The sequence below is a fragment of the Giraffa tippelskirchi genome, chromosome 8 (assembly GCF_054371585.1).
Source record: "Giraffa tippelskirchi isolate mGirTip1 chromosome 8, T2T-mGirTip1v1.2.pri, whole genome shotgun sequence".
NCBI classification, from domain to species: domain Eukaryota; kingdom Metazoa; phylum Chordata; class Mammalia; order Artiodactyla; family Giraffidae; genus Giraffa; species Giraffa tippelskirchi.
The window spans coordinates 65354879-65372753 of NC_137282.1; the positions used below are offsets into that span (position 1 = coordinate 65354879).

The window sequence follows — 17875 nt, forward strand, 5'->3', positions numbered from 1 at the left end:
CGGACACGTGCTTTGAGTCTTCACACACAAAACAAAAAGGCAGCCCACAAAACAACCCAGAGAATACAGTGGACTTTGCAAAATCAAAGATATCTACTGTGGGAAAGACCTCATTACAAAAGCAAAAGACAGGTCATACATCGCGAGATGAATGAGTGGAAACACAAAGCTTCTCAAGGATGTGTCTCCAAACAGACAAAGAACACCAACACGACAAGCCTGTGAAAACTAGGGAAAGGTCTGAAGGGACACCAGACTGAGGAAGACACACACAGAGTATCCCGGATGATGTCCAGCACAGAGGGCCTGAAGAAACAACAGTCTAGTTGCACTCCCTCAGGCCTGTGTGACCCTGGATGAGGCCTCTGTTTCCCGGTGGCTCTGACAGATGGACAGGGAGGAAGGGGAAGAGAAATCACTTGCATTTCTAATACTCACAGCAAAGTCTTCCAATGAGAAGGGAATTATCACCCCCACTGACAATGCCATTCACTGAAGTGATACCCACGAGTCCATCTAACCCAGAAGGGAAGGAAGGACCTGTTCTCACAAAACGGCGAGAGATGGAAGAAGGAAGATCAAGCCCACACCAATCGCTGCAAAGAGAAGCTGTGCTCAGGGCTTGAAAGAATTCCTATTGGGAAAATGATGTCACAGCCCCACAAGGCAATCCACAGCTTCGATGCTATTCCTCCCAAAATGCCAATGCATTTTGGCACCGAACAAAGAATTGCAACAGGGGTTTCGGAAACAGAAAAGAGCCTAAATTGTCAATACAATCCGACGAAAAAGCCCCGATACGGACATCCAAGGTTGTGTGAAAGGAAATTAGACGAGCAAACTAGGATCCTCAGGAGAGTATCAGAGAAGGCGATGGCGACCCACTCCAGTACTCTTGCCTGGAAAGTGCCCTGGACAGAGGAGCCTGGTAGGCTGCAGGCCATGGGGTCGCGCAGAGTCAGACACGACTGAAGTGACTTAGCCGCAGCGGCAGCAGCAGGACAGTATGCTATTGGGAATACAACAACACACACAGATCCAGATCGATGGAATAAAGTTGAGGGTCCAGAAACAAACCCCGGCATCCATGGTCAACTCGTCTCTGACACAGAAGGGGAGAATATCCAAATGGGAACAAGAAAGCCTCTTCAATCAATGTCCATGGGAAAACCAGACAGCTACATCTGAAGAACGCTATTGGTTTTGATCTCACACCACCTCAATATCGGGGAAAACCCTCACCCTAAAGGCTGATGTCATGAGATAGCTAGAAAGAAGCGTAGGTCAAAGGCTCCTTAACATCAGAGTCTCCTTGCCATTTGCTGGGCGGAGGTAGAAATGGGTCTCTTCAAGTAAGGGAAAGAGGGAAACGAAGTACACCAATGGGTTTCCATCCAATGGAACCTCTTCACAACAGAGAAGCTAAGCATTCACAAATGCAAAAGATAGGAAACGGAACATGAGAGACTCCTTGCAAGTGGTGTATCTGAGAAGGGGTTCATATGGAAAGAGACGAAGAATGCACAGCACTCAGATTCCAAGAAACACCACCACCACCCTTGACCCTTCCCCCATGACCAACTCCGACCTAAAGCCTTTCTCTCCCTCTAACCTATCCCTAAAACATAACCCTCATCTAATCATATACATGTGCATTCCTAGCATCCATCCATCCACACACGAGAGAGAAAGAGGAAGACACAGACTGAATCGAGAAAGGAAAAGAGAGGGACACAGCCAGAGAGAGACACGGAACCAAAGAGAGGAAAGGAGTCGATGGCCCAGACTTTTCATCACTCTGTCTCGAAGGTAGAAGCAATGACTGCGCCCATCCACCCCAGAAGGGGGAAAAGGACGGAAGGTTTGGAGAGGAAAAGACAAGAACCCAGGGATCCATTAGAAGCTCAGCCACCCGCAGAAGCCGAGCTGGGACACTTGAACAGAATCTCAATGCAAACAGAGGACCAGAAAGTTGGCTACTCTTTTCTATAAGAGAGGGAGACCTTCGAGTCTTCCTTTCGGTGCTCCAATTTGGATGCGGGGTCTCAAAACAGTCAGGAGGGGGAGTGCCTTTTCCTGGGTTCCACGGCGCATCCAGGCCTCGTTCTGCCCCATTCTGTGCTGTGTCAGCCCTGGATGGAGTCTTTCTTTCTGAAGTCTCAGCGCACAAGCTCCACGTGATATCGGCCCCAGGTGGAAAGGCATGGAGCTGCTCGTAGGCCGCCAGACCTAGGAAACAGATGGGAGAATGACCCCCTCTCTGCAGATGGAGAGACTGGGGAAACCCTGAGGGGCATATGCTTGTCCAGGGCCACACCACTTATGAGAAGAAGGAGCCTGGTCTGAGAGCAGCGGGGTCCTCGGAGCTCAGGCCCTGGCTGCACCCAGGCCTCCCCAGGGCTGTGGGCTGGGCTGTGTGGCTGTCACTGTGCCTGCACATGGCCTAAGGGGGGTGGTCGAGCAGTCAGAAACCCAGAGATTCCCTTGGGAAGTTTTGGGGAAGGGACCTCAGCACGAACCCCAGGAAATGATGTCACCTGCCGGCAACAGAACCCAACAGAACCCGCAACCCGGGTATCCAGGCCTCCAGAGCGGAGAGGAGCCCCCAGCCAGATCACTTGCTGCCAGGATGTTCTGCTGTTTGCCCCTGCCCAGAGCCCGGGGCTGCAGGAGAGCTCACAGGCAGTGTGCGTGGGCACCCTGTCGACGTTGGCTCAGGGCACCCCCGAGAGGCCTCTGGCCCTTTGCCCGGAGAAACAGAAAGGTAACACGGGGAGCCCCAGGCCGGGCGAGGCCACCTCTCCCATGCCACCCGGAAACACCGGGTCCTTTGCCTGTGTGTGTGGATGCGGGTTTCTCGGGGTGTGTCTCCCTCAAGGAAGCCCAGGCGGATGTGGGGTCAGAAGCCTGCGGACAAGTTGTGTCCACACCCCAGGGGAGAGCAGGCTGGGTGGGATGGGGAGAGTGCGGGCAGCGCCGGCCGCCCAGGCTGACCTCACACCCTCAGGTGGGTCTCTTTCCTCCCGGGTGGGGATGTGAGCAGACACACGTCTCTGACCCTTCTGGGAAGAGAAGTTCGAGCAGGCAGAAGCAGCGGCTCCACTGGCCGGGCCCAGCTCGGAAAACTCCCAGCACGGCTGGCTGACGGTCACTGTCGTTGCAGAGCTTCCCACGTGATGAGGCCGAGGACGGGGACACCCCGTCCACCTCCTGGAGGGAGGGGTCGGAGCACCACCCCCCCGCCCGTGAGGCCCAGTGCAGGCTCCAGGTGAGCGTGCCCACGGAGGCATCAGCCCCACCGGGGGCGAAGCGGAGGCGGGGAAGGCCTGCTGCCGAGACACCGCCCAGGATACACCCGGCGGCCCAGTCTGAGGCTGCCACGGAGCTCAGCACACCCGGCTCCGACCCAGAGTCCCGAGAACCCCGGTCTCTGAGGCAGCAGGAGGACCTGGAGCCCAGCACGCCAGAGCACAGAGGTGAGGACGCTGGGGCTGGTGCACGGGAGTGTGTGGGGAGGGGGTGCTGAGCTACACAGGGACGAGTCCCCGAAAGATGCTGCTGGGCCTGCAGCAAGCGCTGGCCTCACACCCCCACCCCCATCTTGCACACTTCAGTCCCAAAAGACATCCGACGCTGGGTATTCTTTGGGAATCTCTTGGAAGCTTTCTGTCCCGGGATACGCACATGCCAAGGCTGGCCTGTGGGTAAACTTTGCTTCTCCCCCAGCTCTAGCACTGGCCTCCAACTGGAACCAGGCTCCACTTCCCAGACCTGTCCCTACAGAGGTGGTGGCTCCAGGTGCAGGACCCAGGAATCCACCGAGGGCAGATGGAGAACCGAGACTTGCCCTCGCAGAGACACCAGGCCAGCTGGGTACTGGCCAGCACACCGGGCAGATCGGATCTCCGTGCCTGCAGGACCCCCAGCTCCAGGCACTGATGTCCCACCCCCTCAGCGAGAACCTCCACTTCCACGTGCACCTGTACCTGCTCGGGCTTTGGCAGGAGAACCCGAGGCAGAGGAGGAGTCACCGCCTCGGCAGGGAGAGCCTGCCCTGGCTCCCGCGCAACACCCAGACGCCGACGATGACTCACCCGCCCCTGCAGGAAGAACGAGCCCCCGCTCTGGACAGAGACCCAGAGCCCTTGCCGGAAACACCACGTCCAGGGCAGCGGTCGGCTCTGCAGCCTCCATCCCTGTCTGCTCACCGTGGACGCCGGCAACTCGTTCTGCCCCCAGGGGACATGGAGTTCCTTTCCCCTGAACTGCTTTGCATTTGGTTTGTTTCCACCTTTCTGGTGATGTTTTATTGTTTGTATGGTTTCGTGTATTTCTGTTGGTTAAGTTGGGATTAGTAAACTTTTTCATCATTGTTGCAATTTGGGAACACTGTTGTGTAACTCTGGTGATACTGTGTTACCATCACCACTTTGTAGTTGCAGACCCCTTCCATCTTTATGCCCCACCCGCCAACAAAGCCTGGATTCAAGGCAAGCACGCCCTGTTCATCCCTCCCCCCCGATCCTGAACACAATTTCATCTTTTCTTTCGGCATTCCTTCCTATATTCTTGGTGTCCCCAATCAATGCCTCTCAGTGAAATGACTGAAGGAGTTTTTTTCGGACTCTCCACCTACTGTAAGACTCCATTGGAGAGTTCTCATTTTTATGTCCTTTGAAGTAGCCTTTGATAGCTGAAAGGACGGTGTACGTCCTTTCAAGATATCATGTGCCAAACGAAGCCCTTTTGGCAAATGCCATCATTATCTCCAGGCAGGCATTGCTGTTTGAAGGGTGACATCTCAGCCAGAAGGCAGAGGCTGAGCTCCTCTTGTTGCACCAGCTCCCAAAAGAAGCCAAGAAAGGGAGCTGGAACAACAAACCACCCCAACGCCCAGGAAAGCGTTCTTCACGACAGAAGGCTAGAAAATGACCCAACAACCTTGTGGCCCAGAACCCCTCTAGAAAAATCACTGTTCCATAAAAAAGAGAAACACATGGGAAGTTCCAAGGAGAGGCAATGCCCATGGCCAGTGTACTTTAGAGACGGCCTGACCGCTCCGGGGAAGACACGCACCGACGGAACCCCTTGGGAAACAGCAGTGATAGTCCTCACCATCGTAAGGGTTTCCTCTGGGGACAACCTGCCCTGGGCACCACATGAGGGAGCAGACCGGCTTCTCTTCCTCTGCCCCCACACCATTCACTCATGAAGGCAGCTCAGGTGTTCTCATGCCCTGCCTGCCTGCCTGCCTGCCTGGCTCATCCGTGAGCTGTGCCCACCTCCAGGGCAGGACTCCACCTTCTCCTCTCTGTGTACCGTGAATCTGCACACAGTGGGCTTTCAGAACCTTAGGAGACTTGAGCCATTCCCACTCGAGCCAGAACCCTCCCCAGGAAGGAAAACAGCTGTGGAGTCATTTTGGCCCCAGCACTGGTTCCCAAACCCTGTCGGCTCCTACAGCCTCTACGGTGTGAAGAGGGAGGTCCCTTTTGACAGAGCTTTCCGGCTGTCAGATCTAAGCTGTTGTTTCACTGTCAGCTGTGTCTCTTCCGTTGCAGCCAGGTGGGCCACGCTGCTCCAAAGGAGCTCACAAGCTGAGTTGCAAGGGAGGAATTGGGAGGACAGGGATGGCTACAACGTGCTGCAAACTGAGTGAGGGTCCCCACAACCCTCAGCAAAGGTCTGTGGCGTGCAAGTGGGGAGTAGAGGGCCCCCAAGTTCCAAAGGAAGGGAGGTACTCGGGAGCTAAAGCCCTTGGCTGCTGTGGTAGCAGCTGCAGATGGCAGCTCGTCCACAGTGCACTTCGAATGAGGTCATATGAGCGGGACTCGGGAAATGGCTCCGAAATCCAGAGAAAGGGGTCAGGGTATGTGGGAATACGGCGGGGGTGGGGGGTGGATGAAGGAAGGTGTCCTTCCTCTGTCCAGTGCAATTTGGTTTGGTGAGTCTCAAAGCTACCAGATGGCACTTCCCAAGTCAGGCCCCCGCAGGAATCAGGGTGGGCTGCGTGCCTCGGCCCCTGCCACAGGGACAAGCCACACCAGTGGCCTCCCTGAGCTCAAATGGCCGGATCTGGGGGTTCTGTCTGGGTGCACACCTCCTTGCTGTGGCCAAGTTCCCCCCTTCTCTGAGCACCAGCTTCATCCTCTCGAATGAGGACATCGATTGCTACCTTGGCACGTTACTCTCTTCATCCTGTGAAGACTCATTAGGCTTATCCTACAATTACTAGCTGGCCCGAAGAGATATCTCCTGAATCCAGATTAAGCGGGAGTCTCCCAGGCTCATCTGGCATGTCTTCCCTGAAGTCTGCCAAAACCCACACCCTTGCATTTCCAGGGACTCCCCTTAGCCAGCTGGGCAGAAAACCCAGCATGGTTCAAACAAGCTGACAGACAAGCGGGAGAGGACTCACGGGCAGACGGCCTCCCTCAGGTCTCGGGTGGAGCTCTGGGACCACAGCAGCAACGGGCCATCCCAGCCCCTGGGCTCAGCAGTGCCCTCATTCTCAGGCCGGCGGCTCTGCCCTGAGGGGAGCAGGAAGGTCACCAACTGCCGCAGGCGGACCTCAAGCCCCTCCCACTGCTGGAGCCTGACCTCCCCCGGCCCCACCCCTTCCCCTACCCCAGCAGGACGAGAGCTCGTCTTCCCCTGGCTTCCAACGTGAGGCCCGACCCTGGGCCCCGATTGGGCACTGCCCCAGTCCGGAGCCAATCACAGTGGCCAGGGAGGTGGAACGCACCGATTGGCCAGGGCCAGGTCATGTGACCATGCTCCCCAGGAAACTCAAATATTACCAAGATTCCCTAACAAACCAATGAACGAAATTATCCAGTAAAGGCAAACCGTACTTTTTAATGAGGCCAAAGTGACAGAAAAAAAAAAAAAAAGCTTCACAATGAACTGCTCAAGGAAGCTACTAAATAAACTTTCAGAAAAGTTAAGTAGTATTTTTTTTTTTTTAATAGGGTGACGGAGAGCTATACCTTTCCCATCTATGTGAATTTAGGTTTAAACTAGATTTCCCTTGGCTATTATATAAGACAAAAAAGCCCACATCACCCCCTTTCACTTCCCCCACCCCCAAAAAGGGTTTTAGTCTATTGAATTTTTGTGTCCTCAGTTGTGTCTGATTCACGGCAACTCACGAACTCTACACAGCCAGGCTCTTCCGTCCATGGAATTCAGGGCAATTTTTTTCTGTCACAGTAAATGCCCACCCTGGGTGATCCAAAGGCAAGGGCTCAGAGGATCCTGAGAGACTAACTCCTTTCAGCTGAGCACAAAGCTGGCTCCTCACTGGGATGCCTGTGGCCTGGGGCTCCCAGAGGGGAGAGCAGCACTCGCCCCACCGTGTGGTCACTGCTGGAAGTGCAGGCTGCTCCTCACTCCCCCTTGACAGTGTCCCTGAGGGCAGAACAGTGTGAATCTACTCAAGATGGAAACGCAAACTCCGATGCAACCGAACTTCCCACAAGGTCTCCAAAACCACTCAGGAAGAGGGAATTGGAAACTGCAGGGCATGACATGAATGCAGATGGAGACTTGACACTTTACATCGAGTTCACTTCCAGTTATCCCTAGACAAAGTTTCCATGAAAACTTGTCACAAATCTAGAAGAACAATGAGCAGAAACCGGACACGTGCTTTGAGTCTTCACACACAAAACTAAAAGGCAGTCCACAAAACAACCCAGAGAATACAGTGGACTTTGCAAAATCAAAGATATCTACTGTGGGAAAGACCTCATGACAAAAGCAAAAGACAGGTCATACATCGCGAGACGAATGAGTGGAAACACAAAGCTTCTCAAGGATGTGTCTCCAAACAGACAAAGAACACCAACACAACAAGCCTGTGAAAACTAGGGAAAGGTCTGAAGTGACACCAGACTGAGGAAGACACACACAGAGTATCCCGGATGATGTCCAGCACAGAGGGCCTGAAGAAACAACAGTCTAGTTGCACTCCCTCGGGCCTGTGTGACCCTGGATGAGGCCTCTGTTTCCCGGTGGCTCTGAGAGATGGACAGGGAGGAAGGGGAAGAGAAATCACTTGCATTTCTAATACTCACAGCAAAGTCTTCCAATGAGAAGGGAATTATCACCCCCACTGACAATGCCATTCACTGAAGTGATACCCACGAGTCCATCTAACCCAGAAGGGAAGGAAGGACCTGTTCTCACAAAACGGCGAGAGATGGAAGAAGGAAGATCAAGCCCACACCAATCGCTGCAAAGAGAAGCTGTGCTCAGGGCTTGAAAGAATTCCTATTGGGAAAATGATGTCACAGCCCCACAAGGCAATCCACAGCTTCGATGCTATTCCTCCCAAAATGCCAATGCATTTTCGCACCGAACAAAGAATTGCAACAGGGGTTTCGGAAACAGAAAAGAGCCTAAATTGTCAATACAATCCGACGAAAAAGCCCCGATACGGACATCCAAGGTTGTGTGAAAGGAAATTAGACGAGCAAACTAGGATCCTCAGGAGAGTATCGGAGAAGGCGATGGCGACCCACTCCAGTACTCTTGCCTGGAAAGTGCCCTGGACAGAGGAGCCTGGTAGGCTGCAGGCCATGGGGTCGCGCAGAGTCAGACACGACTGAAGTGATTTAGCCGCAGCGGCAGCAGCAGGACAGTATGCTATTGGGAATACAACAACACACACAGATCCAGATCGATGGAATCAAGTTGAGGGTCCAGAAACAAACCCCGGCATCCATGGTCAACTCGTCTCTGACACAGAAGGGGAGAATATCCAAATGGGAACAAGAAAGCCTCTTCAATCAATGTCCATGGGAAAACCAGACAGCTACATCTGAAGAACGCTATTGGTTTTGATCTCACACCACCTCAATATCGGGGAAAACCCTCACCCTAAAGGCTGATGTCATGAGATAGCTAGAAAGAAGCGTAGGTCAAAGGCTCCTTAACATCAGAGTCTCCTTGCCATTTGCTGGGCGGAGGTAGAAATGGGTCTCTTCAAGTAAGGGAAAGAGGGAAACGAAGTACACCAATGGGTTTCCATCCAATGGAACCTCTTCACAACAGAGAAGCTAAGCATTCACAAATGCAAAAGATAGGAAACGGAACATGAGAGACTCCTTGCAAGTGGTGTATCTGAGAAGGGGTTCATATGGAAAGAGACGAAGAATGCACAGCACTCAGATTCCAAGAAACACCACCACCACCCTTGACCCTTCCCCCATGACCAACTCCGACCTAAAGCCTTTCTCTCCCTCTAACCTATCCCTAAAACATAACCCTCATCTAATCATATACATGTGCATTCCTAGCATCCATCCATCCACACACGAGAGAGAAAGAGGAAGACACAGACTGAATCGAGAAAGGAAAAGAGAGGGACACAGCCAGAGAGAGACACGGAACCAAAGAGAGGAAAGGAGTCGATGGCCCAGACTTTTCATCACTCTGTCTCGAAGGTAGAAGCAATGACAGCGCCCATCCACCCCAGAAGGGGGAAAAGGACGGAAGGTTTGGAGAGGAAAAGACAAGAACCCAGGGATCCATTAGAAGCTCAGCCACCCGCAGAAGCCGAGCTGGGACACTTGAACAGAATCTCAATGCAAACAGAGGACCAGAAAGTTGGCTACTCTTTTCTATAAGAGAGGGAGACCTTCGAGTCTTCCTTTCGGTGCTCCAACTTGGATGCGGGGTCTCAAAACAGTCAGGAGGGGGAGTGCCTTTTCCTGGGTTCCACGGCGCATCCAGGCCTCGTTCTGCCCCATTCTGTGCTGTGTCAGCCCTGGATGGAGTCTTTCTTTCTGAAGTCTCAGCGCACAAGCTCCACGTGATATCGGCCCCAGGTGGAAAGGCATGGAGCTGCTCATAGGCCGCCAGACCTAGGAAACAGATGGGAGAATGACCCCCTCTCTGCAGATGGAGAGACTGGGGAAACCCTGAGGGGCATATGCTTGTCCAGGGCCACACCACTTATGAGAAGAAGGAGCCTGGTCTGAGAGCAGCGGGGTCCTCGGAGCTCAGGCCCTGGCTGCACCCAGGCCTCCCCAGGGCTGTGGGCTGGGCTGTGTGGCTGTCACTGTGCCTGCACATGGCCTAAGGGGGGTGGTCGAGCAGTCAGAAACCCAGAGATTCCCTTGGGAAGTTTTGGGGAAGGGACCTCAGCACGAACCCCAGGAAATGATGTCACCTGCCGGCAACAGAACCCAACAGAACCCGCAACCCGGGTATCCAGGCCTCCAGAGCGGAGAGGAGCCCCCAGCCAGATCACTTGCTGCCAGGATGTTCTGCTGTTTGCCCCTGCCCAGAGCCCGGGGCCGCAGGAGAGCTCACAGGCAGTGTGCGTGGGCACCCTGTCGACGTTGGCTCAGGGCACCCCCGAGAGGCCTCTGGCCCTTTGCCCGGAGAAACAGAAAGGTAACACGGGGAGCCCCAGGCCGGGCCAGGCCACCTCTCCCATGCCACCCGGAAACACCGGGTCCTTTGCCTGTGTGTGTGGATGCGGGTTTCTCGGGGTGTGTCTCCCTCAAGGAAGCCCAGGCGGATGTGGGGTCAGAAGCATGCGGACAAATTGTGTCCACACCCCAGGGGAGAGCAGGCTGGGTGGGATGGGGAGAGTGCGGGCAGCGCCGGCCGCCCAGGCTGACCTCACACCCTCAGGTGGGTCTCTTTCCTCCCGGGTGGGGATGTGAGCAGACACACGTCTCTGACCCTTCTGGGAAGAGAAGTTCGAGCAGGCAGAAGCAGCGGCTCCACTGGCCAGGCCCAGCTTGGAAAACTCCCAGCACGGCTGGCTGACGGTCACTGTCGTTGCAGAGCTTCCCACGTGATGAGGCCGAGGACGGGGACACCCCGTCCACCTCCTGGAGGGAGGGGTCGGAGCACCACCCCCCCGCCCGTGAGGCCCAGTGCAGGCTCCAGGTGAGCGTGCCCACGGAGGCATCAGCCCCACCGGGGGCGAAGCGGAGGCGGGGAAGGCCTGCTGCCGAGACACCGCCCAGGATACACCCGGCTGCCCAGTCTGAGGCTGCCACGGAGCTCAGCACACCCGGCTCCGACCCAGAGTCCCGAGAACCCCGGCCTCTGAGGCAGCAGGAGGACCTGGAGCCCAGCACGCCAGAGCACAGAGGTGAGGACGCTGGGGCTGGTGCACGGGAGTGTGTGGGGAGGGGGTGCTGAGCTACACAGGGACGAGTCCCCGAAAGATGCTGCTGGGCCTGCAGCAAGCGCTGGCCTCACACCCCCACCCCCATCTTGCACACTTCAGTCCCAAAAGACATCCGACGCTGGGTATTCTTTGGGAATCTCTTGGAAGCATTCTGTCCCGGGATACGCACATGCCAAGGCTGGCCTGTGGGTAAACTTTGCTTCTCCCCCAGCTCTAGCACTGGCCTCCAACTGGAACCAGGCTCCACTTCCCAGACCTGTCCCTACAGAGGTGGTGGCTCCAGGTGCAGGACCCAGGAATCCACCGAGGGCTGATGGAGAACCGAGACTTGCCCTCGCAGAGACACCAGGCCAGCTGGGTACTGGCCAGCACACCGGGCAGATCGGATCTCCGTGCCTGCAGGACCCCCAGCTCCAGGCACTGATGTCCCACCCCCTCAGCGAGAACCTCCACCTCCACGTGCACCTGTACCTGCTCGGGCTTTGGCAGGAGAACCCGAGGCAGAGGAGGAGTCACCGCCTCGGCAGGGAGAGCCTGCCCTGGCTCCCGCGCAACACCCAGACGCCGACGATGACTCACCCGCCCCTGCAGGAAGAACGAGCCCCCGCTCTGGACAGAGACCCAGAGCCCTTGCCGGAAACACCACGTCCAGGGCAGCGGTCGGCTCTGCAGCCTCCATCCCTGTCTGCTCACCGTGGACGCCGGCAACTCGTTCTGCCCCCAGGGGACATGGAGTTCCTTTCCCCTGAACTGCTTTGCATTTGGTTTGTTTCCACCTTTCTGGTGATGTTTTATTGTTTGTATGGTTTCGTGTATTTCTGTTGGTTAAGTTGGGATTAGTAAACTTTTTCATCATTGTTGCAATTTGGGAACACTGTTGTGTAACTCTGGTGATACTGTGTTACCATCACCACTTTGTAGTTGCAGACCCCTTCCATCTTTATGCCCCACCCGCCAACAAAGCCTGGATTCAAGGCAAGCACGCCCTGTTCATCCCTCCCCCCGATCCTGAACACAATTTCATCTTTTCTTTCGGCATTCCTTCCTATATTCTTGGTGTCCCCAATCAATGCCTCTCAGTGAAATGACTGAAGGAGTTTTTTTTCGGACTCTCCACCTACTGTAAGACTCCATTGGAGAGTTCTCATTTTTATGTCCTTTGAAGTAGCCTTTGATAGCTGAAAGGACGGTGTACGTCCTTTCAAGATATCATGTGCCAAACGAAGCCCTTTTGGCAAATGCCATCATTATCTCCAGGCAGGCATTGCTGTTTGAAGGGTGACATCTCAGCCAGAAGGCAGAGGCTGAGCTCCTCTTGTTGCACCAGCTCCCAAAAGAAGCCAAGAAAGGGAGCTGGAACAACAAACCACCCCAACGCCCAGGAAAGCGTTCTTCACGACAGAAGGCTAGAAAATGACCCAACAACCTTGTGGCCCAGAACCCCTCTAGAAAAATCACTGTTCCATAAAAAAGAGAAACACATGGGAAGTTCCAAGGAGAGGCAATGCCCACGGCCAGTGTACTTTAGAGACGGCCTGACCGCTCCGGGGAAGACACGCACCGACGGAACCCCTTGGGAAACAGCAGTGATAGTCCTCACCGTCGTAAGGGTTTCCTCTGGGGACAACCTGCCCTGGGCACCACATGAGGGAGCAGACCGGCTTCTCTTCCTCTGCCCCCACACCATTCACTCATGAAGGCAGCTCAGGTGTTCTCATGCCCTGCCTGCCTGCCTGCCTGCCTGGCTCATCCGTGAGCTGTGCCCACCTCCAGGGCAGGACTCCACCTTCTCCTCTCTGTGTACCGTGAATCTGCACACAGTGGGCTTTCAGAACCTTAGGAGACTTGAGCCATTCCCACTCGAGCCAGAACCCTCCCCAGGAAGGAAAACAGCTGTGGAGTCATTTTGGCCCCAGCACTGGTTCCCAAACCCTGGCGGCTCCTACAGCCTCTACGGTGTGAAGAGGGAGGTCCCTTCTGACAGAGCTTTCCGGCTGTCAGATCTAAGCTGTTGTTTCACTGTCAGCTGTGTCTCTTCCGTTGCAGCCAGGTGGGCCACGCTGCTCCAAAGGAGCTCACAAGCTGAGTTGCAAGGGAGGTATTGAGAGGACAGGGATGGCTACAACGTGCTGCAAACTGAGTGAGGGTCCCCACAATCCTCAGCAAAGGTCTGTGGCGTGCAAGTGGGGAGTAGAGGGCCCCCAAGTTCCAAAGGAAGGGAGGTACTCGGGAGCTAAAGCCCTTGGCTGCTGTGGTAGCAGCTGCAGATGGCAGCTCGTCCACAGTGCACTTCGAATGAGGTCATATGAGCGGGACTCGGGAAATGGCTCCGAAATCCAGAGAAAGGGGTCAGGGTATGTGGGAATCCGGCGGGGGTGGGGGGTGGATGAAGGAAGGTGTCCTTCCTCTCTCCAGTGCAATTTGGTTTGGTGAGTCTCAAAGCTACCAGATGGCACTTCCCAAGTCAGGCCCCCGCAGGAATCAGGGTGGGCTGCGTGCCTCGGCCCCTGCCACAGGGACAAGCCACACCAGTGGCCTCCCTGAGCTCAAATGGCCGGATCTGGGGCTTCTGTCTGGGTGCACACCTCCTTGCTGTGGCCAAGTTCCCCCCTTCTCTGAGCACCAGCTTCATCCTCTCGAATGAGGACATCGATTGCTACCTTGGCACGTTACTCTCTTCATCCTGTGAAGACTCATTAGGCTTATCCTACAATTACTAGCTGGCCCGAAGAGATATCTCCTGAATCCAGATTAAGGGGGAGTCTCCCAGGCTCATCTGGCATGTCTTCCCTGAAGTCTGCCAAAACCCACACCCTTGCATTTCCAGGGACTCCCCTTAGCCAGCTGGGCAGAAAACCCAGCATGGTTCAAACAAGCTGACAGACAAGCGGGAGAGGACTCACGGGCAGACGGCCTCCCTCAGGTCTCGGGTGGAGCTCTGGGACCACAGCAGCAACGGGCCATCCCAGCCCCTGGGCTCAGCAGTGCCCTCATTCTCAGGCCGGCGGCTCTGCCCTGAGGGGAGCAGGAAGGTCACCAACTGCCGCAGGCGGACCTCAAGCCCCTCCCACTGCTGGAGCCTGACCTCCCCCGGCCCCACCCCTTCCCCTACCCCAGCAGGACGAGAGCTCGTCTTCCCCTGGCTTCCAACGTGAGGCCCGACCCTGGGCCCCGATTGGGCACTGCCCCAGTCCGGAGCCAATCACAGTGGCCAGGGAGGTGGAACGCACCGATTGGCCAGGGCCAGGTCATGTGACCATGCTCCCCAGGAAACTCAAATATTACCAAGATTCCCTAACAAACCAATGAACGAAATTATCCAGTAAAGGCAAACCGTACTTTTTAATGAGGCCAATGTGACAGAAAAAAAAAAAAAAAAGCTTCACAATGAACTGCTCAAGGAAGCTACTAAATAAACTTTCAGAAAATTTAAGTAGTTTTTTTTTTTTTTTAATAGGGTGACGGAGAGCTATACCTTTCCCATCTATGTGAATTTAGGTTTAAACTAGATTTCCCTTGGCTATTATATAAGACAAAAAAGCCCACATCACCCCCTTTCACTTCCCCCACCCCCAAAAAGGGTTTTAGTCTATTGAATTTTTGTGTCCTCAGTTGTGTCTGATTCACGGCAACTCACGAACTCTACACAGCCAGGCTCTTCCGTCCATGGAATTCAGGGCAATTTTTTTCTGTCACAGTAAATGCCCACCCTGGGTGATCCAAAGGCAAGGGCTCAGAGGATCCTGAGAGACTAACTCCTTTCAGCTGAGCACAAAGCTGGCTCCTCACTGGGATGCCTGTGGCCTGGGGCTCCCAGAGGGGAGAGCAGCACTCGCCCCACCGTGTGGTCACTGCTGGAAGTGCAGGCTGCTCCTCACTCCCCCTTGACAGTGTCCCTGAGGGCAGAACAGTGTGAATCTACTCAAGGTGGAAACGCAAACTCCGATGCAACCAGACTTCCCACAAGGTCTCCAAAACCACTCAGGAACAGGGAATTGGAAACTGCAGGGCATGACATGAATGGAGATGGAGACTTGACACCTTACACCGAGTTCACTTCCAGTTATCCCTAGACAAAGTTTCCATGAAAACTCGTCACAAATCTAGAAGAACAATGAGCGGAAACCGGACACGTGCTTTGAGTCTTCACACACAAAACTAAAAGGCAGTCCACAAAACAACCCAGAGAATACAGTGGACTTTGCAAAATCAAAGATATCTACTGTGGGAAAGACCTCATGACAAAAGCAAAAGACAGGTCATACATCGCGAGACGAATGAGTGGAAACACAAAGCTTCTCAAGGATGTGTCTCCAAACAGACAAAGAACACCAACACGACAAGCCTGTGAAAACTAGGGAAAGGTCTGAAGGGACACCAGACTGAGGAAGACACACACAGAGTATCCCGGATGAAGTCCAGCACAGAGGGCCTGAAGAAACAACAGTCTAGTTGCACTCCCTCGGGCCTGTGTGACCCTGGATGAGGCCTCTGTTTCCCGGTGGCTCTGAGAGATGGACAGGGAGGAAGGGGAAGAGAAATCACTTGCATTTCTAATACTCACAGCAAAGTCTTCCAATGAGAAGGGAATTATCACCCCCACTGACAATGCCATTCACTGAAGTGATACCCACGAGTCCATCTAACCCAGAAGGGAAGGAAGGACCTGTTCTCACAAAACGGCGAGAGATGGAAGAAGGAAGATCAAGCCCACACCAATCGCTGCAAAGAGAAGCTGTGCTCAGGGCTTGAAAGAATTCCTATTGGGAAAATGATGTCACAGCCCCACAAGGCAATCCACAGCTTCGATGCTATTCCTCCCAAAATGCCAATGCATTTTCGCACCGAACAAAGAATTGCAACAGGGGTTTCGGAAACAGAAAAGAGCCTAAATTGTCAATACAATCCGACGAAAAAGCCCCGATACGGACATCCAAGGTTGTGTGAAAGGAAATTAGACGAGCAAACTAGGATCCTCAGGAGAGTATCGGAGAAGGCGATGGCGACCCACTCCAGTACTCTTGCCTGGAAAATGCCCTGGACAGAGGAGCCTGGTAGGCTGCAGGCCATGGGGTCGCGCAGAGTCAGACACGACTGAAGTGACTTAGCCGCAGCGGCAGCAGCAGGACAGTATGCTATTGGGAATACAACAACACACACAGATCCAGATCGATGGAATAAAGTTGAGGGTCCAGAAACAAACCCCGGCATCCATGGTCAACTCGTCTCTGACACAGAAGGGGAGAATATCCAAATGGGAACAAGAAAGCCTCTTCAATCAATGTCCATGGGAAAACCAGACAGCTACATCTGAAGAACGCTATTGGTTTTGATCTCACACCACCTCAATATCGGGGAAAACCCTCACCCTAAAGGCTGATGTCATGAGATAGCTAGAAAGAAGCGTAGGTCAAAGGCTCCTTAACATCAGAGTCTCCTTGCCATTTGCTGGGCGGAGGTAGAAATGGGTCTCTTCAAGTAAGGGAAAGAGGGAAACGAAGTACACCAATGGGTTTCCATCCAATGGAACCTCTTCACAACAGAGAAGCTAAGCATTCACAAATGCAAAAGATAGGAAACGGAACATGAGAGACTCCTTGCAAGTGGTGTATCTGAGAAGGGGTTCATATGGAAAGAGACGAAGAATGCACAGCACTCAGATTCCAAGAAACACCACCACCACCCTTGACCCTTCCCCCATGACCAACTCCGACCTAAAGCCTTTCTCTCCCTCTAACCTATCCCTAAAACATAACCCTCATCTAATCATATACATGTGCATTCCTAGCATCCATCCATCCACACACGAGAGAGAAAGAGGAAGACACAGACTGAATCGAGAAAGGAAAAGAGAGGGACACAGCCAGAGAGAGACACGGAACCAAAGAGAGGAAAGGAGTCGATGGCCCAGACTTTTCATCACTCTGTCTCGAAGGTAGAAGCAATGACAGCGCCCATCCACCCCAGAAGGGGGAAAAGGACGGAAGGTTTGGAGAGGAAAAGACAAGAACCCAGGGATCCATTAGAAGCTCAGCCACCCGCAGAAGCCGAGCTGGGACACTTGAACAGAATCTCAATGGAAACAGAGGACCAGAAACTTGGCTACTCTTTTCTATAAGAGAGGGAGACCTTCGAGTCTTCCTTTCGGTGCTCCAACTTGGATGCGGGGTCTCAAAACAGTCAGGAGGGGGAGTGCCTTTTCCTGGGTTCCACGGCGCATCCAGGCCTCGTTCTGCCCCATTCTGTGCTGTGTCAGCCCTGGATGGAGTCTTTCTTTCTGAAGTCTCAGCGCACAAGCTCCACGTGATATCGGCCCCAGGTGGAAAGGCATGGAGCTGCTCGTAGGCCGCCAGACCTAGGAAACAGATGGGAGAATGACCCCCTCTCTGCAGATGGAGAGACTGGGGAAACCCTGAGGGGCATATGCTTGTCCAGGGCCACACCACTTATGAGAAGAAGGAGCCTGGTCTGAGAGCAGCGGGGTCCTCGGAGCTCAGGCCCTGGCTGCACCCAGGCCTCCCCAGGGCTGTGGGCTGGGCTGTGTGGCTGTCACTGTGCCTGCACATGGCCTAAGGGGGGTGGTCGAGCAGTCAGAAACCCAGAGATTCCCTTGGGAAGTTTTGGGGAAGGGACCTCAGCACGAACCCCAGGAAATGATGTCACCTGCCGGCAACAGAACCCAACAGAACCCGCAACCCGGGTATCCAGGCCTCCAGAGCG

General features: G+C 54.3%; 1 protein-coding gene and 1 long non-coding RNA gene across 2 annotated transcripts; both read left to right on the forward strand.

The window, feature by feature from the left end:
- The first annotated feature begins 2588 nt into the window (after window positions 1-2588).
- On the forward strand, window positions 2589-4379 carry LOC145517967 (uncharacterized). Its single transcript, XR_014062453.1, has 2 exons — window positions 2589-3476; window positions 3727-4379. It is a non-coding gene; the product is annotated as an uncharacterized LOC145517967 (long non-coding RNA).
- A 5848-nt stretch (window positions 4380-10227) lies between these two features.
- LOC145517918 (uncharacterized) lies at window positions 10228-12019 on the forward strand. Its single transcript, XM_081521253.1, has 3 exons — window positions 10228-10404; window positions 10804-11116; window positions 11367-12019. Exons 1-3 carry the CDS (start codon window positions 10270-10272, stop codon window positions 11993-11995), a joined length of 1077 nt encoding a protein of 358 aa, XP_081377379.1. The 5' UTR covers window positions 10228-10269; the 3' UTR covers window positions 11996-12019.
- Window positions 12020-17875: the final 5856 nt, after the last annotated feature.